The sequence below is a fragment of the Meleagris gallopavo genome, chromosome 15, assembly GCF_000146605.3.
Source record: "Meleagris gallopavo isolate NT-WF06-2002-E0010 breed Aviagen turkey brand Nicholas breeding stock chromosome 15, Turkey_5.1, whole genome shotgun sequence".
Lineage (NCBI taxonomy): Eukaryota > Metazoa > Chordata > Aves > Galliformes > Phasianidae > Meleagris > Meleagris gallopavo.
This window is the reverse complement of record NC_015025.2, coordinates 14,835,497-14,860,285: the sequence shown is the minus strand read 5'-3', so window position 1 is coordinate 14,860,285 and position 24,789 is coordinate 14,835,497. Positions and strand designations below refer to the sequence as shown.

The following is a 24,789-nucleotide window of genomic DNA, read 5'->3' as shown; positions in this document are numbered from 1 at the left end:
CTAATTTGAACGACACCTATAGCCCGTTCTCATCAATCAATGACAGCAGGCACTTTCAATTAGGATGCAAACTGTCAATAAAACTAACAATAAATAAAATTCACACCAAAAAGACAAATCTGATGTTTTCAAGTCCACAGGCTACCACAGTTTTGTCCTGACATATTCCTGAATAATTCTTAAGGCAAACATGCTAATTCACATACAAGAAGCACTAAGCTTTAGCTTTGTAAATATCTTGTGTTGGCTACTCACAATAAGCAAGCCTTATATCTGAGGCTGTTTCACAGAGTTCATTATACAGAAGAAATCCTATCATCCCACCTCTTTATGTTTCCAAGACACCCTGCATTCACCTTTTAGGGGAGCTGTGCGAGGCCGGCCCTTCGGGGCTTGTTTCCCCTTTCCTTTCCCCAGCAGCAATTCAGCATTGCGCTCTGCATTGGGACCTAGTTTTGCCATCAAGTGGTCTGGGATGCCCTTCATACAAGCCTTGGCTTGCAATTGCTCTTCAGAGTCACTTAAATCTGAGAGGTCACTATTAGTACTGGAGTCTGAATCCTGTTTTGATGTCAAGCTCCGCTCATCTAGCGAGAATCTTTTCACAGCTTCAAAGGGGGCTTTGTTGTCCTGCAGAAACTCAGCCTGTGAAGAGAAAAAGCCAGGTGGATGCCTGCCAAACACGTTAGAAAAAGTTTTCAGAAGAGGATTGTCCTGCTGGCCAGGCCCAACAGCTGGTTTTTCTTCTGTTGGGCTAGAGGAAAGCGTGGGCATCTCAATAGGCTGTGTCAGGTTGCTAGTTGGTGAGCTGGAACGGCCATTCCCTGCAGTGGAAGGACTCTGAACACCAACAGAAGCTGCTGAACCAGGAGTAGTGGAGATCATCTTTGAGGAATCAGTTGTTATAAACAAGGTTTTCTTCTTAGCTAGAGAGTCCGTAGCTGTGATTGATTCTGGCCAGCCAGAAGCAGTCTTATGACCCACAGATGTAGACAGAGTAGAAACCCCTGTCTGAGATGATGCAAAGCCACTGAAAGGACTAAGTTCCGTTTTCTCAGCAAACGCCAGGAAAGGGTTTGAGGGTTCCTCTCTTGATAGTTTTGGGGGCTGTAAAAATAAGTTTTCATGACTATCTGGGGGGCGAGTATTCAACAAGCTTCGTGAAAAAGCTGGAGTAAGGGTGGGCATACATTCCACAGGCAGCTTCCGCTCTGCAGAACTGCCAGACTGTGCGTCCGTTGAAAGAACTTTACCTTTGCAGACCCCAGCACCCATGCTTTCTGTGCACTGCTTGAATGAGTCCCGACTAGTGGCATCTTCAGATAAGCTTTCTGAAATGACCGTGAAGTAGTTACTGGAAGGTAGGTTTTGGGTCATGCACTGAAAAAACAGGTTCTTAGACAGATCAGAATCTTTCTGAGCCTCTTGTCCAGTACTACAACCAAAAATAAATCCAGAAGGCTTGCTTTCTGGAGTCACTACTCCATTTGACTGGCTTCTTCCACCTCCAAATGCTAAAGAGTGGGAAGCACCTGGGAGAGAGATTCCAAATCCAGGGGAAGCTGAAAGCAAATTTCGAGAATTCTGAAACAAAATTAAAAAGCGTTAGCCAGTTAAAGGATTCCTATTTGATTCAGCAAAACTTTTGCTCATTTAATTATACAACTAGCCATCCATGAAAAACTTGTAGCAGAAACACTGCTAGAACTCCTTAATAATTCTGTTAGAATAGTTTTTCTTACTTAAAAGGTATTAAAAATTTTGAGCTATTATCAAATAATTATTTAATGGGCCCATTATTACTGAAGACACATGGAAAAATGAATACTTAATAACCTGACAGACTTTAGAACAAAACTGCAACACAAGACAAAGTGGGCTAACTCACCGAAAAATAAACAATTTAAGATGTTATTCGTTTTAGTTCCAATAGATAAGCAAAGAGCTTTAATTCATATTGCTTTGCAGTCATACACTCTCCTGTAGCAAACTCATTCTTTCAATCTTTTGCCATTTCAGTATTTGCCCTCCCCTAAACTCATCCTGATAAGTCCCTCCTACTTAACCAGCATCCTTAAAACAATTAACTTAATTTGTGAAGTTAAATAAACAAAGTCCTCTAGCAGTTAATGAACAGAGGGCTCCAAATGACTGGAGGCCACACCAGCTGCCAGGCACATAGATGCATAAGAAATAGTTCCTCCCAGAGGATTGCTCAGTGTAAAGCACAAACTGCTTAAATTTTTAAATATTGAGAAATTTTCTCTCTTGCAGATTTCTGTCACTGTTACAATAGATACTCATTTGTTCTCTTCTCAATTTATTCAGATTTAGTAATTCTCGCAGTCAATCCTACTGTAACTGATTGTATTCTATAATTAATTCATCAGTTCTCTTCCTTTTTTTCCAAATTTCCACTTAGAAATCTTCACATAGGGAATACTCAAAATAAGAGTATATCTCCTCCTTCAAGTGTCAAGGTCCTTTTTCAATGTTACAAGGGACAGTAAGAAAAAGGGGGAGCCATAAAAAAAACAGTACAAGAGGCACAGACCTTACCAACACATGATAAGAGATGCAGTGATAAGAACCAAATCCGGTCAGTCACACTAACTGGTGAGGGCATACGAATGAGACTACACGAGGCCTTAGTTTTGTGAGGTTATCTGACTGAGGAATGTCAGTTTGGAAAATAAGGAAAAAAGGTAAAGCCAGAAAACAAAATATATCAAGACACAGATCCAACAAAAGAAAACAAAACAAAACAAAATCACAAAACATGGATGCAAGGACAAGAAACAAACTTCCCATCCTGCTAATTGACAGGCTACTAAGAAACCGTGGGCATTGCTTTCAGCATGATCAAGATGCACTTTGCAACTAGTAAGACTGAACTTGGGTAGGGGCAAACTGAGTGTAGGAGTCAACATCACTCTGAAAACTCCTGAGGTAATGTACAGGAAAAGGGAGGAACAAACAATTGAGGTAGGCAGAAAAAGTGTGCAAAAGGGGGCTGCTAGTGCACTTTTCTGGCTGAGTGCAGAGCCCAATCACTGCCATCTTCCTTATCTTCGTAATCTTAACTATTCATTTCTCTCCCTTATCTGTGTGCAATGTAAGGACCAAGTGATGGCTACTGGCGTGACCTGCTGACCTGCGTAGGAGTGAAAACCAGTGCCAGCTACCAAAGCCAGAGGAGAGGAATTGGACAACCTTGTCTTCTGGTGTTCCAGAAGCAAGTGAGGGTCTTTTACTCCCAGGTGCTGGGGCAAGCATTCTGTGCATTTTTAAAACAGGCTATGGGATGGAGGGATTACCAGTAGGAGAGAGGACTCAGGCCCACATGCCTGATGCCAGCTGCTGGAGATAAGCTGGTGCAAGATGGAGGTCATTAACACCTATTATACTGCAAAATCTCATTTATATTGTTCCTTGCTATCAACCTCCATTTGTAGTAATTTTATCAATATATCAAGGCACCAACTTCTTCCAGATACCAGAATTTCAGTTTTTTCTTTTTAAAGCCAAACAAGAATTTTCCTTTTCTTCCTTACTCCCTCTTGCTTCCCGCAGAGCAGAGACAAGTAGGGGATACATACTGAAACAGTAACTTGTCTCAATACAAGTTGTCTTTGTCAGTTTAGAGTTATTACATTAAACATTCTAACAGTTTTTAAACAGCACGTGAGTATGAATGCAAGCCAAGCTTATTAAGCAAGGTCAAGGACTAGATCACACTGTGATAAAGTGTATAGCCCAGCCCAAAGCAATCTCAAGAACTATAGCTTCAAAAGAAACAACCAAAAATAATTGCATCTCAATCAATCAAAAAGAAAACCCCAAAACTTGTTTGTGCTAGATTTCCTCCCCTAAAGAAAATACTGTTTGATATAGTACTTTGGAGAAGAGGAGGCTCAGAGACTTCATTGCACTCTGCAATGTCCTGAAGGAAGGTTGTGGTGAAGAGGGGTTTGGCCTCTTTCCCAAGCAACAAACAGGACCCGAAGAAATGGCCACAAGTTGTACCAGAGGAGGCGTACGTTAGACATAAGGAAGAACAGCTTCTCTCAGAGAGTGGTCAGGCACTGGAATGGCTGCCCAGGGAGGTGGTGGAGTCACCATCCCTGGCAGTGTTCAAGAGGTGTCTGGATGAGGAGCTACAAGATGTGGTTTAGTAGCTTGTGTTAGCTGTGGCAATGAGAAGACGGTTGGACTGGATCATCTTATAAGTCTTCTCCAACCTTGTGATTCAATGATTCATTTCTGGCCTAATGGTCTATCTGCAAATTATAAAGCCAGAACATTACTATTAATTTAAAAAAGTAATTTGGGGTTATGGAGAGTGAGGGAAGGACATGCAATAGGAAAATTTCTCAGCACAATTAAAGCTCTTTAATAACAATAGCAACAGATACAATTCTGACCACTCACAGTGACAACTTGTGAGAGCTCACAACTCTGATTTTATTTTATTCCTCTGGGCAGAGAACAGGAGTGAGAATGAACAACAAAGATTATACTGTTACACAAAAAATTTCATTATGTAACTTTCCTCACTTCTGCCATCTAATTTCTGCTTTATGTTTTTAAATGCTTATCTCAAGGTAAACACTTTGCCTTTTCCTCCATTCATTAGCTAACGCAAAAGACAAGAATGTAACTCATTTAACCTCTGGCAATCACCTTGGAATTCCTAATGCATCTTCTACATTTTATACTGTAGAAAAGAAGTTTCTTTTTTTCTGTCCTCCTTACAGAGATGGGGCTTTGAGTTTGTCTTTTTTTATTTGCTCAGTTGTGTTTTAAGTTTTTTTTTAAATAGGCATTCCTCTGATTATTTAAATATTCCATTTTTTTTTCCTCCTTGAAAGGCAAAAATAAACAGGATTTCCCTTCTATTATTCCCATTGAAAATAAAAATGCATAACTAAAAGATCCTTAAGCCACTACCATACCAAGCTCTTTAAACAAACTGATTCTGAAGGTACCCATCTCAAGTCTTAACTACTTTGTTTTCAACCATCACAGTGTATGATGCTATTGGCTCATTTTTCTCATATGGAGCTATCTTTTCTGTAAGAGAAACAGGGAATCTATAAAAGGTCCTCCAAATATAGCTTCATATAACTTAAACATTCAACTGAAAGCATATTCTCATGCATATTTGCCAACACGAAGACAATGGATTTTAAGTAGGCTACCTTCCATGTGACATGACCAAATTGACTACATTAAGTGCAGTGCTCTAAATCACTTTAAGGTTGCATTGTGTAAGAAGCTGCACTTAAGAAATTAAGGCTGAATAAAGAACAGAGTGCTAAAAAGTTGTCTCTTAAAGGTTCTCTACTAAAAACTATTTTCTTTTGGATCCTTTCTTAGATCAAGTGATTGAAAGATCATTGTCTCTGGAAGGGAGAGATTTATGAAAGAAAAAATAGTTTTCAGTTCCACGGACACAGTTAGTACTACAGACAAGTTCTACAAGATCTGATGCTGAATACATATTTCTTCCTTGAATATGGCAAGATCATAGTCTACTCACCTCTCCCTGGGCTTGAGTTCGGCCTGTTTTCAGTTTCTCCTGTCCAGTAATTGCTGGCAAGCTAGTATCGGAGATTCTCACAGTTGTTGGTGTCAAAGCAGTTGTACTAACCGTGGTTGCAGAAGTCACTGTGCCTTGGCCAATCTGTTCCAGTGATTTTCCAGCCTCTTTACATCCAGATCCAACTAGCAATGCTTGTCCAGACACAGAGGAAAATGGAGTGAATGGCACTGGTGTGTCACCACCAACTGGCTCATCTTGGACTACTAATGTTCGACCATTCTCTTTGGTGTAAGTAGCAAAGCGAATATTGCGATTAATTTGAGGAACAAATGAAGGCAACTGTTTGGCCCTTGGATCCAGTCCTGTTTCACTACTGGAGACTCCTTTCCAAGGACCTCTGCTTGCCTCACCTCCATCACTACCATTGCCATCCACCTCACCCCTCTCTTTTAGCTTCTTTGTTGCAGAATCACACCCAGAATCTGAAACATTTTTCCTCCTCCGTCCATCTTTTCCCTCGAAACTTTCTCTCTTCTTCTTCCCTTTAGATGACTTAGATGCTTTTAGACCCCCTCCCTATAATAAAAAACCCATACAATCAGTAAACAGAAGGTCTACTTCTAAGAGCATTCTCTTTGTTAGAACAAAGACTACAGTAGTCTAAGCTTAGAAAGATTTATTTTAAAAACAAACTACAGATCTGAAGAAGGATACAATGTAAACAACAAACATCAGTAGTCTTTTTTTGCGGTTGCTGAAGGAGGCTCTTCATTTTTGTGTTAGGGAAGGATCTCCAAAGTGAACTTGTTAGGTGAGCTATTTTGCTGTACCACATGCCATATCATAGCAAACTCTATGAAACAGGCAACATGGACACACTCCAACATAATTCTTGTTTGTGTAAGGCAGGTATTTGCACACCAACTTGTGCAACCAAGTCTAATAACTATGGATCTTTTCAAGGGCAGACTTCTTGTCCATTACCCAAAGACTGTAATTTTCAACTGTAGGATATACCTTATCCTTTAGCCTAGGGTAAAAGCACAGGTCCAAATTTTATCATGGCACCTCTCAACTGCAGCAATGAAATGCCACAAGCGTACCAGCCTGCGTTAGAGAAGCCAGAAGATACTTTTTAGAAATGCCTAGCAGGGTCTGTGGAGAAGCACAGGGTGATCCTGTTAAAAGGAAGGCTGTGAGCATAGAGACACTCTTTAGCAGAGCATTATCTCTTAAAACAGAACAATAACACTGATTACTGAAACCCCACCCAAGAGCCATGCTGAAGTTAATAAAACAAGCCTGAACTAGAAAAAAATAGATGGTTTAAAGAAAACTCATGTCCATTTCCCAAAGTGGTAACTGACAGAGGAAAATTTTCTTCACATTACCAAAAGCCCACAGTGAACACACTATCAGTGTACAGTTATTCTCATGTTCTCTTTTTTCAATACTGTATATAAAGACCTGAAATATTATAGTACCTCACTCGGAGAAGTGTTATCCATCACAACATGAATCAGACGAGGATCCACCGACTTTATTTCACCAGTCTAATTTTATGCAAATGAATATTGAGGAGGTAGGAGGAAGAAGAGAAATAGTTATTTTTTAATTCAGAATACACAGTATCAACATTAGGAGACCTTAAACACATGCTTGAATTCCTTAGCAATTACTAAAGGCTTTCAGTTTACCTTCCATTTGGCTCCATCTCTTTAGTCCAAGAACTTTCAGATTTGATTGCCACCACTGTTTTCTTACGTATTTGTTCTAATGAGCATATCTAGGTGCATCTCACTACACTAAACACAACTGTCTAAATCTGTTTTAGTACTGTTCTAGCATTCTGCAAATTCATGCTGCTAGACATAGAAAAGACTACATCAGTTTATGCTAATAATCCTCATCAGTACCTCTGCTAAGGCAGCAATAATTACCCAGTTTTTGTAGCAGTGCATGGAGGTTACCTTTTTATCTGACAGTAGATACATAGTAAATTTGCTTCTTTCCTGGCACGCACCTGCTGAAAGCCTATACTCCGGAATTTCAATCTCTCTAAAGTACCAGACTTATTAACCATACGTTTTATATTTCTTTCCTGTAAATTAGCAATAGATACAGTATTCAAAGTGTAAGATTATTGCACCTGTGTATAGGACTCAGCGGGCACACTCAGTGCATTTGTTCTGCACGCTTATTGCATATGGAAAAGGCTACAAGGAAAAGAAACCCACTGCTTTAATAACATCCACACAAACCTACAGATTTATTTCTAGCTGCTCATGAAAAAGGAAGCCATTAGAAGCAGGCTGCTGGTAAGGCTGAACTACTGTCAAACTCCACACAATCACGTAACACAAACCAAAAACCGATTGGAACAGCCTAAGCTGAAGTACCTCAATCAATTCAGCTTAGACTAAGATTTCATCTTCTATAACGCACTTATTTCAAACCAATTCCTCAGTCTGCCAGACAGAAGCTGAGAAATGGCACAGGAAAACCATAGCATAACCGACCCAGAAAGAAGTTTTCCTTACTTCTATCTCATGGAGAATAACAGGTTCATCACAACTTGAGCTTCTGGGAAGAAACTGTATTTTAGAAAACTTAAAGCAGCACTTCATATTTTTTACCTCAGTCACAGACACCTCCATGAGACGTGTTATTGGGTCTTGATGGCTCACAACACCACAGAGCCAGCTATTTTCATCTTCTGGTTGGTAAACTTTAACTCTTTGGCCTTGGATACTGTAAGGAACTGGAAAAGAAGCACTTTTGAGTTTATTTTCAAGAAAGCTTGGCATCATGCAAGGTAAGTATCATATAAGAAAAAGAGTTCAGGCCCTAATTATCTGTACAGAAGCGTCAGCTTTCTAGCGGAACAAAATTAAAATGCTAAGTCTTCTGCTGCAAATTCTGCCCAAGCCAAGCATTCTGTTCTTGTAGTAACTCTGAGCTACAGTAAAGAAAAAATTCCTTTAGTTTACAAGGAGGAAAAAAAAAAAAAAGTGAAAGATCAAAATGAACTTGTTCCTTTGGCAAAAAAACAAGTGTGGGATACTTGCTATGTTCTTTTCCTTTCTAACCTACAGGTCAGTAATTATAAGGCATCAACCCAGAAACTCAGTTCAGTTGCATTAAGTCCCTGAATAAATAGTACATAGTTCAGAGTAGAAACATATTTGTAACTGTGAAAATAATAATAAAAAAATCAATATAGTTGCATAAATATCTAGAGTCTCTAGATCAAGCGTTTTAGTTCCTTGACATGGGGAACATTTGTCTACAGAAAGGTTTACTCCCAACCCACTCCCTCTCTCCAAAACAGCATGCAACGTGTTCTTCCTGCAGATTAAAAGAAGTTAATATCCACCAGTCTGTATCTGCAGGAAGAAAATCAGAAGCCCAACTGAAACTCTACTTGGCTAGTATAGTAGAAGGCAATTAAAAATGCTTTTATAAATACATTAGGAGCAAAGGAAGGATTAAGGAGAATCTCTAAACTTAACCATACGTGAGGGCAAGTGCAGTAGTGCAGTGACAAAAGATGTGGACAAGGCTGAGGTACTTAATGCCTCTTTTGCCTCAGTCTGTATCAGTAAGTTCAATTCTCAGGGTACCCAGCCCATGAAGTTAGATGATGGTGACAAGGAGCAAGATGAAGGTCCTCCATTCAGAAATCTACACAGCCAGATGGGATTCACGCAAGAGTACTGAACAACCTGGTATAAGTGCTCACTAAGCCACTTTAAATAATTAGCCACTCTAGCTAACTGGGAAGGTTCCAGTAACAGGACGTTAGAGAACACGAATCCAATCTACTATAAGGGTAAGAAGGAAGACCCAGTGAATTACAGGTCTGTCAGTTTGACCTCAGTCCTAGGGAAGATCACAGAGCAGATAATTTTGAGCATCATCACCTAATCCATACAGGACACTCAAGTGATCAGAAGCAGCTAGCAAGGGTTTATGAACAGCATGTCCTGCCTGACCAACCTGATCACCTTCTATGATAAGACAGCCTGCTTAGTAGATGAGAGAAAGGCTGTGGATGGAGTTTACCTTGATTTTAGTGAAGTGTTAGGTGCTGGCTCCCACTGTATTCTCCTAGAGAAATGAGCTGCCTAAAGTATGGACAGGAGGATTCAGTGGATGAAGAACTGGCTGGACAGCAAGGCTCAAAGTGTCACTTAAATGGAGTTCAATCCAGTGGCACATCCCAGGTCTCACTATTTGGGTCCATTCTGATTAACATTTTTGTCAACGATCTGGTTGAGGGGACTGAGTGCACCCTCAGTAAGATTGCAGACAATACGGAGTTAGGCAAGACTGCTGATCTGCTTTAAGGTAGGAAAGGTCTGCACAGCGATCTGGAGAGGCTGGACTCAGGAATCAAGTCAAGCACATTACATTCAACAAGGCTAAGTGCTGGCTCCTGCTCTTGAGTCATTAACAACTCTACGCATCAGTACAAACCAGGAAAAGAGTGGCTGGAAAGCTGTCACGCAGTAAAGGACTTGGGACACTGGTCGTTAGGAGGCTGAATGCAAGCCAGCAGTGTCCCCAGGTAGCTAAGAAGGCCAAATGTCATACCAGTTTGCATCAGAAACAGCATGTCCAGCAGGACTAGGGAAGCGATTGATTGACCCTTTGTGATCAGTTTTGGGTCTCTCACTACAATAAGGATATTGAGTTACTCAGTTGTATGCAGAGGAGTTGTTTAGTTTGCAGAAGAGGAGGCTGAGGGGAGACCCCATCACACTATCTGAAAGGAGCTGCAGCAAGGAAGGTGTCAGCCTCTTTTTTCCAGTAACAAGTCATAGGACAGGGGGAAAGATCTCAAGTTGTGTCAGAGAAGGTTTAAATAAGACATTAGCACAAATTTATTCATGGAAATTTAAATAAGACATTAGGACAAATTTCTTCATGGAAAGGATGGCTTCCAAATGGACAATTCTGAAGTTACTAGGTGTATGCTATAATGGGATGATAATAGCAGGGTGGCAAAGTCTTTGGCTACAGCAAATGAGAACCAGCCCACATGCAGCAGCCACAGATGCAGAAAAAAAGGGAAAAAGCTGCTTACCTTGGGAAGGCCTCAGGTAGGCAGAGATCTCCAGCAAGAGATGCTCTCACCTCCACTGCCAACCCTTAAATGAGGGCTGGGAAAGGGTTGATCCTGGTTCCACCCCTTCCAATCATTCAGATACATTGCTTGCACCTGAGATCCCCTGGGTTGGCCCTGCCTTCCCACCAAGTGCTCAATCATTGTTTCAGGCCATGACTTAGCATTGCCACTACACTTGGTCACTCACATAATTTATATCAATACACGTTTTATTTAAGGAAAGGGAACCAAGTAAATCTCCATTAAGAATTTTATTTGCCCTCAAATGTAATACAGAGGCCTACCTCTTAGGGGGCTACCTGACCAACAAACCCAAATTCTGGATGGAAAAAAATCACCTTAGCACTAGAAGAACACAATGCGACAAGCAAAACCTATAAACAGAATTAAATCCTAGAATGCAACCTAGGTAACGGCTACAGTAGTAACACTATGCTGAACAGCCACAGTCATGCAGTATTTTAAACTTACATGATTCATGCATTAAACATCAAAACACCAGAATGTAAATTTGATGCAACAAAGGAAAATTCTCTCCGATCAAAAGATCGATGAATCCAGAGTAACATAATATCTAAATTTCCAGAACTTAAGAACAGCACCAAAAAAAAACTCAAAACAAGCTTAAAAAATAAAATAAAATAAAATAAATCAAGAAAGTCATAAATACATGGAAGTTACAAATCATATTCTGTGCTACTTCAATCACATCTTCAGTGATAATATACAGAATTTTTAGTTGTATTGTAGCAACATACTTATTGGTATCTGTCACAAGGTAATGCTCCTTCAAATAAAGAACTTACAAAAGAATAGGGAAAAGTGATCTTCCAAACCAAACAGCAACAGATACTATTATTATTCTCCTTCACAAATCCCAGAAAAATCCAATTGTTACACAACAGTCATAGTAGCCCTGAGCAACAAAAAATAGTCTTACCTCTACTAAATATCTCCTGAAGTTTCTGGTCACTGAACAATGAATTGACAGATTCTCTTAGCAAAGGCTGTTCCTGCAGTATCTGATTCTGACTTTCTGTTCCCATCTGCCAACAATAAACAATTTTAACATACAAGTAGAATGTTTTAAGGTAAGAAAATCTCCAATTTTTGAGGGACAGCTCTTCTTGGATTGTTTCCAAAAAGCAAAACAACAACAACAAAAAAAAGTATCTGTGAAACTTCTGTTGCAGTTATCAGCTATGTGATGTTTAACTGATAGCTCATCAAGTGAGCAATGTGGGCAGGAATTAGGACTTCTATAAAGCAGATAGATCAGCATAAGTACCTGGAAAAAACATGGAGCAAACCCCAAGACATGTTAGGCCAATGAAAAGAGACAGACAATAATATGAAAGTGGATCTGTACAAAAATAATAAAAATTGACATGCTCAGCATAAAGTTAAATTTTCACTATATTTGAACAAATACCTGAAATAATCGTAATCCACTGGCATCAGACAAGAAACGTAAATGTCTGTCCAGAAGAAACTCCACTGGGACCACAGAACCTAAACCCAGCTTATCTACTAGAGGAGTAAAGGTCTGTAATGAACGAAAGAAAATGAAGGTTATAAACACAACTGAACACACAGATCAACAACAGTTGTCTTCATCTATTTCTTAAATGTTCAAAGCAGAACTGAAAATATGTTTTACTGTATTTGTGGCAGGTTAAAAAAACACCTTTATATACGCAGCTTCCTCTGAAAGTAACACCTCCTATTTGTTTCCATGCAAACAACAACAGATACAAAAAGCACAGCAAATTGTTACAAAACACTATTTTTCAATAGTCACCACCATTAGCTATATATTCTTGCCAGTGACAAATGAGAGCCTGCATGCTGTGCTCATAAAAATCTACACTGGAGAGATGCCCCTCTGTCACCATTGCTGAAACACACCATCCAACCCTCACTATGCTGACATCCACTCTTTGGTCTCCCTAAAACATTCAGCAAGCACCGATTAATGTCAATGGATGCACTTTTTTTCTGCATGAAGGAATTAAACTTCACACCTTTGCTTAATATGCACTTCATATCAGAGGCCATTTTGACAAACTGCCATCTGTCACATGGCAACAAAATGTAATACAACACTAGCAGGAAGGTTCAATCTCTGCTGCCACACCACGAATGTCTACCTTTGACGCTGTGGGCCAATATCATAAAATAGGAAGCATTACTTTTGGAGAAGCCCTCGTTTTTCAGGTATCGCCTCTGGAACAGAGGATTTTCATTCCTGCACAAAAGATACACTAAGTAGGCGTGCAAACGAAGGGAAGCGTTTCTTGCTACTGTTCTATGCAGATTTGAAGCTCATATCAGGTGTACTTCTGACAACCAAACTACAGAATATGTTACTAATGGAAGAATATGCAGCAGACTCAAAACGATAACCTGACAATGTAATTTGCTGATGGAAGAAGAAATTACCAACCCCTGTAGTCTTGGAAATGTGTAATCTGTCTCATGAATGCACTTACATGATTTTAACACAAATGTATTTATGACATTTTTTTGTCTTTACTGCTCATCAAGTTTATTCATACTCCATTCTCTTGTTCATGACACTGACAATGCACATTTATTTTCCCATTGAAAGGAAAGTTCCACCTACAGAAAAAAAAACACATTCTGTCTACAGAATCTCTACTGTAAAGGCCTGGTTTTATTCTACCTTAAGCCAACTGCAGTAAAAAAAATCCCTGAGAGAAAGATGTATCAAACGTTTTGCTTTGAGTTCAAGCGTTCATTTAAAATACTAAGATTCAGATTTTACCAAGGTAAAAGGTTTTTCATCGGAAAAAACATTCTAACGGGCCCATGCACAAGATGTATTAAAAAGTAGACAGTAGCATCTCAAGTAGTTCAAAGATGACAGAAAAAGAACAGAAGAAAAGTGAAATAATAAAAATCAGACTGCATAAAAACTTGAGTAAGACTCTCACATGAACTCTCCTCTTCAAAAGGCAGTAAGAGGAGAAAGAAGGACATAAGGAATCCTCTTCATTGTATGCTACTTATCAGTGTTTGATGTTTGACGGATGGATATACTGGCAACTCTGGCTAAACCATACTGGCTTTAGTCTCCAATCTCATGGCATCTAAATGCCATGTAAAGAGCCACATGGATTATCGCTCCATGTAACAGGAAAAGGATCTGTACGTCATGTTAGTTAATGCTGACAACATGGAAACAAATTTTTGTAGTTTACGTTAGGAGTACACAACCCATACTGCTAACAGATCAGGCACAGTCCAGAGCCTCTTTTCTTCCCCAGAGACTTTCAGGAATGACTGTTAAAATGACGTAGCAATCTCTATCATATAGAACTCTACAAAGTCCGTAATAAGACCCAAAGGCTTATTCTTTTAATTTTAGAAAGGCCTAACACACTCCAAGTTCTAAAATTGGGAAAAATAATCATCTATGTACGTACCATATTTCTTCAGACATTCAGATATTTCATTTCTGTAGGCTTTCCATTTCTAGAGCAGAAACTATAAGCAACTGTCTTTACAAGAGCACTACAACTCCCAGTTACTCTCCTCTTCACAAAAAAAAAAAAAAGAAAATCTGTCTCCAATCAAGTTTTAGTACCTGCAGAATGGAGCCCTGTACTGTAGCCACATCTTGTGATTCACAGTCATGCTGATGCAGATCTCTGAAGGATATGAAAGCTTTCAGCCAAATACTCACCAGTGCGGGCCACTGTTTTGGTGAGACTCGAGCCCCTTGAAGCAGAACTGGATCATTTCGAGGCGCCCACACCAATGATCCTTCCAGCAACAGCACTATAACCTCTTCAGCATGGACTTTTACCCAGGCATGTTGCTTCCAGTTACAGCCATCAAATTCCACAAAGATCTGATTTAAGTTAAAAAAAAAAGAAAAGAAAAAGAAAAACACTATTTATATTCTACTCAGTGTCTGAAAAAAGTTATGAGATTCTACAATCTCTATTGACAGGGTAACTGCAGCTTTAGTCAGAAAAAAAAAATCAGGATTAATATTTTAATGTAACCCCGAGTACATCACATCTACGTAGCTACCGCATTTCAAAAGAAATGGGAATCTAATTCATAGCAATTACTAAACTATGGAAGACGATTTATTGCCCGAACACACATCACTGGCACCAAACGCTGTCTTTCTCCATACAAAACTAAAGATGGAAAACTTCTTTATCCCAAAATACAACTGATGATCTAATGCAACCTTCCTGCACGCTGGGAATGACATGGGATTTCGAGACTCCTACTTGTCATTTCAACAGACAGCCAGTATCAGAATGGATAATTTTATAGCTGAAATTCACCAAAATCCTTCTGCCAGGTAAGTTGGGCGTTTGTGAAATCCACACTACACAAGAAGTCTTGTGCTACCCTGTACATTACACTAAGCTCTCTGAACCAAATGCAGATATTTCTGGCATGAGATTATCCAGAAATACCTACTCACCAGACTTCATGACCTGATACATACATGCAAGAATACAAGCTGCACTAAGTTCTAAATCATTGTTCTCAGATATCTTTTTTTCCCCTATCACAAAGGGTACACATTAAAGCTATATGCAATTACACTGCAAGAATGCTAAGCAAAGTTACAAGCCTCACTTGATGCCCTAACAGTAAGGGCCGTTAAAGATTAAAACATTCACCCACCAGTCCTTCAGCTACAGGACAGTAGGTATCTTACCTACTACACATATACAATGAACAGATAGTCAAAATATACTTTAGTACAAAGTACATACAAGACCACTACGGATAACTGGGCATTAACCAGAAACAAGGAGTTCTCTGCTTTACCAATAATCTGCATTAAAAGAGGCAAGAGGTCTCCACTTACAGTCCTTTTCCTCACCTCTTTTTTCCAGATGCAAAAGCTGCCCAGAGAGAGGGAAAGAATATGGAGCATCATTCACGATGAAATCTTCAACTCTATTACTGCCTGAACTGCCCTTCTGAGAAAGAAGACTGGGTTTCTCAAGGTATCCCTTCCTTACATTCAACAAATTCCAGCAATATAGTGAAAATTCAACTTAACACTTTTCCTGTTTCAAGATCTGTACCTTTCTTAATATTGTATTTATGCTACTGTGGCAATAAAATGTGACAAAGAAAGGACTATCATGTTATGATTCTGTTATCATAAAGATTACACAAAAAAGATGGTCAAAATGAACTCCTGGAACGTCAACTTCAGAATACGTCTTTTCACAAGGTACTTAAGAATTTTATTAAAAGGAGGATTTTATAAGCAGCTACAAAGAGACCACCTCTCTGTAGCACATACACTGGAACTACTTGGCAAAGATCCTGAAGGCAGACAACATAAATTCAACAGCCATTAATTCAAATAAGCAGTGAAGCACAGCTTGCTTCCCAAAAAATAACATCTATTAGCTTAATTTTTTAATTTATTGCTTTATACACGACTCAAGGTAATTTATTGTGACAGACATGAAATCAGGCTGCATGGAAATCTCTTCCAGTCTTAAACCACAACATATCTCATATTTCTGTGAATTATTACAAACTGACCAAGTGGAAAAGCTCTACTTTAGCTGTAAATTTAACAAGTTACTTCCTGGTTTAAAAACAAAAACAAACAAGACTCCACAATCCCAGAAGAAATAGTCTTTGATGAACTTCAGGATGGACGTTCCACATTTCTTTAAGGTGCTCGCTAAATATTGTGACAGGTACTGTGATTGCCAACATACACAAAGCAGCAGCAATGCCTTCTGTTACTTAAGTAGAAAACCAGATCTTGGTTTCCCTTATTGAAATCTCAGATCCAGAACTGGAGCTGAAGAAAAAAGTCTTCTAAGGCTATTATACCGCGCTCACTCCTCTTCCCTGCAAAACAGAAAAGTCGTGGCATTTGTTTTACACAAAACATGTCCGATGCTCAGTTTTATTCCACCTTTGTATAAATAAGAAACTGAGTCCTTCCAAACTCTGATTTACAATCACGGAAAGCCATAATTCATTCTAAACCAATACCAACTAGAGTACTTTCCTCAACAGAAAAATGTAGGGCAGTTGTTCTAGGCCTGTGCAAGACCACACATTATATCAGGAGAAATTACCACTGTTGTTTTCAGCAACTCATATCAAACTAAAAGGGCAGCAAGCCTCAAGACAAATGACCTGTATTCTCAGCTTCTGGAATAGAAACAGCTTTCTTGTGTACTAGGAGTGGCAACAAGCAGAAGATGACTAGCATAAAGTATTGTTTGTGCACATACTGCCTTGTGTGACTACAGGAAATAACTACACGATGCATGAAGAGAGACCCAACACACTCAGCATGAGAAAACTACTAAGGGAATCCCGAAACATAAGTCTAAAGCAAGGGAACTTGTGACAGACTTTTGAGTAAATAATACTTATTTGCTTTTGATATGTAAGTGGCAAAAAAAAGTTCTACCTTTGTTGTAAAACTCAGAAGTTTTAAGCAAAGCTGTTACAGTATAACAGAATATCCTGTTTCTTTTCATCTTAACTTAAAAATCCTGTAGTTCCGAGTCAAAGGGAAATGCTAAAGCCATGGCTATGCTGGAAAGAATTACCTCTCCAATGAATCAATGATCCTACAATTCATGTAATCACATACGCCAACATCTGCTGATCCTTCTAACTTTGCTCATGAGTTTAGACAATCCACTGACAACAGTAATGGTGCTTTTGAAGAGTTGTTGATGGCAACAAGTAGGAATAAAATAAGTGCAGACATATCCACATAAAATAGTAATTAAAAAAAAAGATACTGGTCAGATAAAATGCACCTGCAGGATTTCCCCAAGTTCTTCTATGGTGAAAATGTCTTTCTGAAGCAATATCTAATTACAAAGAAGCTTGGGTTTTATTAATATATTTTTTAAATCTAGAAAAATTCTCTTGCAACACAGGAAGCGCCACAAAGATGATAAAGGGCCTGGAACATCTCCCGTACAAGGAAAGGCTGAGTAACCTGGGCCTGTTCAGCCTGGAGAAAAGAAGATTAAGAGGAGATCTGATAGTTATCTGTAACACTCTAAAGGAGGTGGGAGGCAAATGGATGAGGCCAGGCTCTTCTCCATGGTTGCAGCACTAGGACAAGGAGCAATGGCCTAAAGCTTGAACATCGGAAGTTCCATACAAACATGTGGAAGAATTTCTCTGCAGTCAAGCTGACGGAGCACTGGTACAGACTGCCCAGAGAGGTGGGGGAGTCTCCTTATTTAGATATATGCCAGACCCATCTGGACACCGACCTGTGCGACCCATTGTGGGGAACCTGTGTTAGCTGGGTATTGGACTCAGTCCTCTTGAGATCCCTTCCAACTCTTGCAATGTTGTGATTCTGTGAAAATAGAGAGGGCGCAAACACATCTGTAATTCTCTCAGCCCATCTACTCAGCTTTTTTTTTTTTTTGGTCCAGCCCAATAAAAAGTGACACCAGAAAGTAGAGCTGTTGCTCTGCTTTATTTGATATACAAAGACAACCTGAAGTGTTTGCCTAGAAGATACATTTTTTCTCTAGCTGTTACACTAACATTCAGGTCTTCAAGCATTCTAAAGAACTACAGGCTGGTTGGTACAAATAGAATTTCTCCAAGTTCTCCAGTTCCTCCAGAAAAGCAGTAACAAAACAAAAGTACCATAGACAAACTGATCTTTTTTCATCATATGATAGGCTCCAATTATGACTTATAGTAGAAAAACTACTAGAATTTGCTGCATTACAAGGAACAGACTTGTAGATGCTAAGTAGGAAAAATGTAAGAAAAAAATTCACATTTGAGGGGATTATATTCTCAACAAAAAATTTTAAAAAGCAAAAAACCTTCAAAAGTATCCCTTAAAATGGTCTTAAATTTTACTAGTTTTGAAACTCCCATCTTCAAGAAGGGCTGGAAGGAGGATCCTGGGAACTACAGGCCTGTTAGCCTGACCTCAATACCGAGGAAAGTAATGGAGCAAATCATCTTGGGTGAGATCACACGGCACGTGCGTGGAGTCCAGGGGATCAGAGCCAGCCAGCATGGGTTCATGAAGTGCAGGTCATGCTTGACCAACCTCATCTCCTTCTATGACTGGGTGACAGTCTGGTAGATGAGGGAAGGGCTGTTGATGTGGTCTACCTAGACTTCAGCAAAGCCTTTGACACAGAAGCCTTTGACAGCCTGGTCTCTCACAGGCTTCTGCTAGGGAAGGCTGCCCGTGGTCTGGACAGATATACACTTCTTTGGATAAGGAACTGGCTGAGGGCTGTGCCCAACGGGTAGTGGTTAATGAAGTCCAGCTGGTGACCCGTTACAAGTGGTGTCCCCCAGGGGTCGGTACTGGGGCCCATTTTGTTTAATATATTTATTGACGACCTAGATGAGGGGATTGAGTGCACCCTCAGTAAGCTTGCAGATGACACCAAGTTGGGAGGTGGTGTGGATCTGCCTGAAGGTAGGGAAGCCCTACAGAGGGATCTGGATAAGCTGGATCGCTGGACTGAGATGAATGGGATGAGGTTCAACAAGGCCAAGTGAAGGGTCCTGCATTTTGGCCGCAATAAACCCAAGCAGCGTTATAGGCTTGGGGATGAGTGGCTGGATGACTGTCAAGAAGAAAGAGACCTGGGGGTGCTGGTTGATGCTCAGCTGAACATGAGCCAGCAGTGTGCCCAGGTGGCCAAGGGGGCAAACGACATCCTGGCTTGCATTAGAAATAGTGTGGCCAGCAGGAGCAAGGAGGTGATCATCCCCCTGCACTCAGCTCTGGTGAGGCCGCACCTCAAGCATTGTGTTCAGTTTTGGGCCCCTCACTACAGGAAAGACATTGGGGCCCTGGACCATGTCCAGAGAAGGGCAACGAAACTGGTGAGGGGTCTGGAGCACAAGTCTTATGAGGAGCAGCTCAGGGAGCTGGGATTGTTCAGTCTGGAGAAGAGGAGGCTCAGGGGAGACCTCACTGCACTCTACAACTTCCTGAAGGGAGGTTGGGGTGAAGAGGGGTTTGGCCTCTTTCCCAGGCAACAAACAGGACCCGAAGAAATGGCCACAAGTTGTACCAGAGGAGGTTTAGGTTAGACATAAGGAAGAACAGCTTCTTTCAGAGAGTGGTCAGGCACTGGAATGGCTGCCCAGGGAGATGGTGAAGTCACCATCCCTGGCAGTGTTCAAGAGGTCTGGATGAGGAGCTACGAGATGTGGTTTAGTAGCTTGCGGTAGCTGTGGCAATGAGAAGACGGTTGGACTGGATCATCTTATAAGTCTTCTCCAACCTTGTGACCCCATGATTCTACGAAAGGAAGGATCATCAGTCAGTTGCTGGAAAGCAGACTGAGGCACAGGTTCAATTCCCTGCTCCATCAGGAGCTTCCTGCAGACCTTGGACGAGCCGTTTAATCTCGCTGGCTGTGTTTCCACACTGGGAAATTGGAATAACAGTACTTATGTCCAGACAGGAGGCATCTGTTGCAGACTACCAAGTAAATCCAGGTAAGAAATTCATCCAAGACATCTTACTCTCTCTAAGATGCAGAAAGAACCACATTGTCAGATGAAAAAATGGAAGGTAGATACTAATATTACAACTTGAGACGTCTGAGATCTCATACAACTAACACCAGCATTAAATGAGATTAAAAAATAAAAAGAAACATAACTGCAGAAGTTTTCAAATTGCTAATGCATCCAAAGAATTAATTGAAATCCATAACACCAAGCCACAATGAAGTTCATGCCTCTGCACAGAAAACTTTCAGCTTCAAGTCCAACCTGAAACACATACATCCGAGGTGTTTTAGAATGGCTTCCAAAAATTAAGAAAACAAAGCAGAAAGCAAATCAAGGAGAACATCTTTTCTCTGTAATAATTTATAATCAAGCCAGACAAAAAACAAACAAACAAACAAAAAAACATCATATGGTCAAGAAGAATCTCACCACAATTACTACAAGGATCAACTATGCTTAAAGGCTGGTCCTGACTAATAGGTATCACAGAATAGTTGAGGTTGAAAGGAACCTCTAAGGAGCATTTGATCCAACCTACCTGCTTAGGAAAGGCTACCCAGAACCAATTGCTCAGGACTATGATCACTTCGCTTCTGAGCATCTCTGTGTGTAGCAATTGGACAGACCAATTTGACAAGGTGTTTCACGAGAGGTATAAAAACCAGAAGGATCAGCATGCTAGAAAGGTGCTATAAGGGAAGGGAAGATTGCTTACCCACATCAGAAGATTCCAGGCTCACAGAGGAAAGCTCCACCAAAGAGGGATCTCCAACCAGAGATCCTTCCCCAGTGGCAGTCAGCCCTTAAATGAGGTCTAAGAGAGGTGCAGCCAGGCTCCACCCCTTCCTATCACACAGGTAAACTGCCTTTTCATCTGTGCTCCCAGGGCTGACCGGGTCCTTTCCCAGGGGCTCAATCAGTGGTTCAGGCCAGGACTCAGCAGTTCCCATACACCATGAAGAGAGATTCCACCACCTCTGCAGGCAACCTGCTTTCAGTTACCCTCACCCTGCCCTCTTTTACTGTCACTGAGTGCCATTTTAAAGAGTCTGGCTTCATCCTCATTGCACTCTCCCATTAGGTATTTGTTTATACTCCTAAAATTCCAGTATAAGTGCATCTCTCTTGTAATGGTGAGGGGAGCAGACTATGCACACGTCAGAACTGGAACCGGCACTCCAGCTGTGGCCAGTACTGAGCAGTACTGGATCACCTGCATCAAACTGCTGAGAACATTCTGCCTAATGCAGCCAGACTACTGTTAGCCTTCACCATAGAAAGGGCACATTGTTGATTCATGAACTACGTGGTGGCCCCTACATCTTTTTCTGCAAAGCTGCTTTCCAGCTGCTTGATCCACAGTACTTACTGGTTGTTCTTCCCCAGGCGGAGGACTTTTGATCTTCTCCCTGCTGAACTTTGAGATCCCCATCAGCCCATTTGTCAAACCTGCTAAGGTCATTCTGGATGACTACATGACCCTCCAACACAGCAATAACTCCCCCAGATTTTGGGTCATCTGCAAATTTGCTGAGAATATACTCTACTCCATCATCCAGATCAGTAATGAAAATGTAAAACAAGACTAGACCCAGTACTGATACCTGGAATACCCCACTCATCACTGGGCTCTGACTGTACTTTGCACCACCACCAATCACTGCCCTTTGGGTCTGACCGTTGAGCCAGTTTTTGATCCACCTCACTTTCTTGACTGTCCAGTCCATACATCAAGAAGTTCTTTACAAGGATCTTAAGGGGAAAAATGTTGAAGCCCTAATGAAGTCCAGAAAGACAGCATCCACTACTCTTTCATCAGTCAGATCTGTAAGTTCATTGTAGAAACTTGTAAAGTTGGTCAAAAATGACTTTTCTTTAGTGAATTCACACTAACTATTCCTGATTTTCTTTTCTTTCACATGCCTGGAAAAGCCTCATCCCCTTCCCAGAGTTTGATCTGAGGCAGACCAACCTGTACTTCTTGAAGAAAGCAGGGACACTGTCTTACCTTCAGTCATCAGGCTCTTCTCCCTAGTTTCCATGATTGACCAACGATCAACAACAACCAGCTTTACAGTGACATTTGACAGTTTCTTCAGTACTTGTGGGTACATCCCATTGAGGCCCATGAACTTACGTCCACTTTGAACTTACTGTCTGACTTGATTCTTGCTCCAATGCTTTCTCCTAGTCTGTCTCTGGGACCTGGGATTACAGAGGGTCAGTAATGCTGGTACAGAACAAGACCAAGAAAGCATCCACTACATCAACCTTCTCCCTGTCTTTCTTTTGTCATTGATGTATTTACAGATTATTATTTTTTTTTGTCCTTGAAATCCCTGGACAGATTCATTTCCATCAAGACTTCATCTCTGAATGTTCAGACAATATCTCTGCATTCTTCCTAGGTTATTCATTATAGTTTCTACCCTCTGTACTCTTCCATTTGTATTTGAGTTTGGTAAGGAGTTCCTTGTTCAGTCAAACAGGCCCCAAAGCATTTCTGCCCGACTTCTTCTTTGTTGGGTTGCACCACCCTTGGAGGAAGCGATCCTTGGATATTAATTAGCTTTCCTAAGCCTATCCTTCCTCTAGGGCTTTCTCCCATAATATTCTATCACACAGATCCTTGAAGAAGTCTGCTCTTCTGAAGCCCAAGCTTGTAAGTTTGCTATTCATTCTTCTCACTGTCCTAACGATTCTGAACTTAAAGGTCTTTTCCAACCTTGGTGATTCTGTTCTATTCTATGACCTTCACATTCCCAAATTCCACTCATTACTGGTGAGAACGAGGTGCAGAAGAGCCCCTCTTCTCCTCTGTCACTTGGAGAAAGAAGTTATCACCAATACTTTTCAGGAACCTCTTTGATTGTTTATGTCCTGCCACGCTGTTCCTTCAACAGGTATCAGGATTGTTGAAGTTCCCCATGAGGATCAGGGCCTGCAAATAGGCGGCTACCCCATCAGCCTGTAGAAAGCCTCATCTGCTAATTCCACTCAGTCAAGTAGTCTGTAGCAGAGCTCCACTGTATCATTACCTAATCCTCCCATTAAACCTAAGGACTACACAAGGAAACCTCACATTTCTGTTTCACAAAAGCAGCATCATAATCTAATGCAGGCAAGACACAAAAGAGACTCTTTACAGCAAGTACTTGCAACACAAGGCGGTCACTATTAGCAGCACTACCTCACAGGAGAATGATCAGTTAGTCAGTGATAACAACAGGGAAGTAGTAAAATTATTTTTTAAATAAAACAGGCTTAGAAATTGCAGAAGAAAGAAATCCAGTTATAGATTGAAAAGCTAAATACTTTGATTAGATAGAGCATCTAATCAAAAGGAGGTGACACAAACTATTAAATGCAGACAGCGATGGTTCAACAGGGGAAGCCTGAAGCATTATGCAACTGGAGTCACCAGCACAGCGACCTCAGGACAAGAGTTACACAGGGATATAAAAGCAGAATATTGTTTGGGTTCTTTAATTGGCACTTGAAACTGGAAGCACTGTGTCTACTTAGAGAGCGCTATGACACTAGCAAGAAAAGTTACTGCATGAACAAATGCATACAATGACCACACTAAGAAGCTACTGAGGGATGAAACACCAACACAATGCACAAAATTACATTCTGGTTAAGTCTTCTTGGAAAGACATTTCTTCAAACACTTCTGTGAGATCATGATGGAGCTACACAGAGGTACTGGTTTGGGCTGGGATTGGGTTAATTTCCTTCACAGTAGCTGCTATGATGCTGTTTTGGATTTGTGATGAAAAATGCATTGATCAAATCACTCCTGTTTTAGTTGTTGTTGAGTAGTGCTTACACAGAGTCAAGGACTTTTCTGTTTCTCACACTGCTCAGCTAGCAAGGAGGCTGAGTGTGCGTGAAAAGCTGAGTGAGAACACAGTAAGGACAGCTGATCCCAACTGACCAAAAGGATATTCAATATCACACGATGTAATGCTCAGCAGCAGAAGTTGGGCAGGGAAGAGGTAGCAGGAAGGGTGTTTGTAGTTATGGCATTTGTCTTCTCAACCAAATGTTACACATGATGGAGTCCAACTTTCCATCTGTCTGCTGATGTCTTGCTTTGCTTGTGCATGCAGCTTTTGCTTTACCTATTACGCTGTGTTTATCTCAGTCTTCGAGTTTGCACAATTTTATCTTAACAATTTTCATCTCGATTCAGCTAGGAGGGAAAATAAGCAACTTACATAAGCTACAACTGCAGAGGTATCCCGTCTCCCTTGTAACATCTCTGTTCCTTGCATTTCACTGTAAATAAGTAGTTACAGAATCCCTCGACGCTTTTAATTCTTGAAAAAGCAGTCACTGGAAACACAACACACTGTTCATTGGATGAATGCAAATTTCTCATCTCGCATGTTGGAAGACAGAAAAGCCACCGGGAGGAAAAAAAAAAAACAACACAAGAATTCATAATACTTTGTACTAAGGCCACCAAGAAAGTATCATACAGTGAGTGGAGAAAATGTATGCCCACTGCTTTGCAACCAGCTCTCTTTCAAAGAATTGTATTTTACTTGCAAAGTAAGTAAAAATTCATTGTTAAAAAGTATTCAATATC

General features: G+C 40.5%; 1 protein-coding gene across 2 annotated transcripts; it reads right to left on the bottom strand.

Annotated features, from left to right (window-relative positions):
- Nucleotides 1-300: 300 nt before the first annotated feature.
- On the bottom strand, nucleotides 301-24,574 carry LOC104913311 (lysine-specific demethylase 3B-like). 2 transcript variants are annotated; one of them, XM_010719209.3, is made up of 8 exons: nucleotides 24,416-24,574; nucleotides 14,386-14,553; nucleotides 12,109-12,222; nucleotides 11,617-11,722; nucleotides 8,182-8,306; nucleotides 7,030-7,098; nucleotides 5,543-6,121; nucleotides 301-1,584 (listed from the first exon to the last, which is right to left on the bottom strand). In XM_010719209.3, exons 1-8 carry the CDS (start codon nucleotides 24,470-24,472, stop codon nucleotides 316-318), a joined length of 2,487 nt encoding a protein of 828 aa, XP_010717511.1. In that variant the 5' UTR covers nucleotides 24,473-24,574; the 3' UTR covers nucleotides 301-315. The 2 variants fall into 2 exon arrangements, with proteins under 2 accessions (XP_010717511.1, XP_010717512.1); XM_010719210.3 differs by lacking the exon at nucleotides 24,416-24,574 and adding an exon at nucleotides 13,169-13,298 and having other exon boundaries at nucleotides 14,386-14,523.
- Between the last annotated feature and the right edge of the window lie 215 nt (nucleotides 24,575-24,789).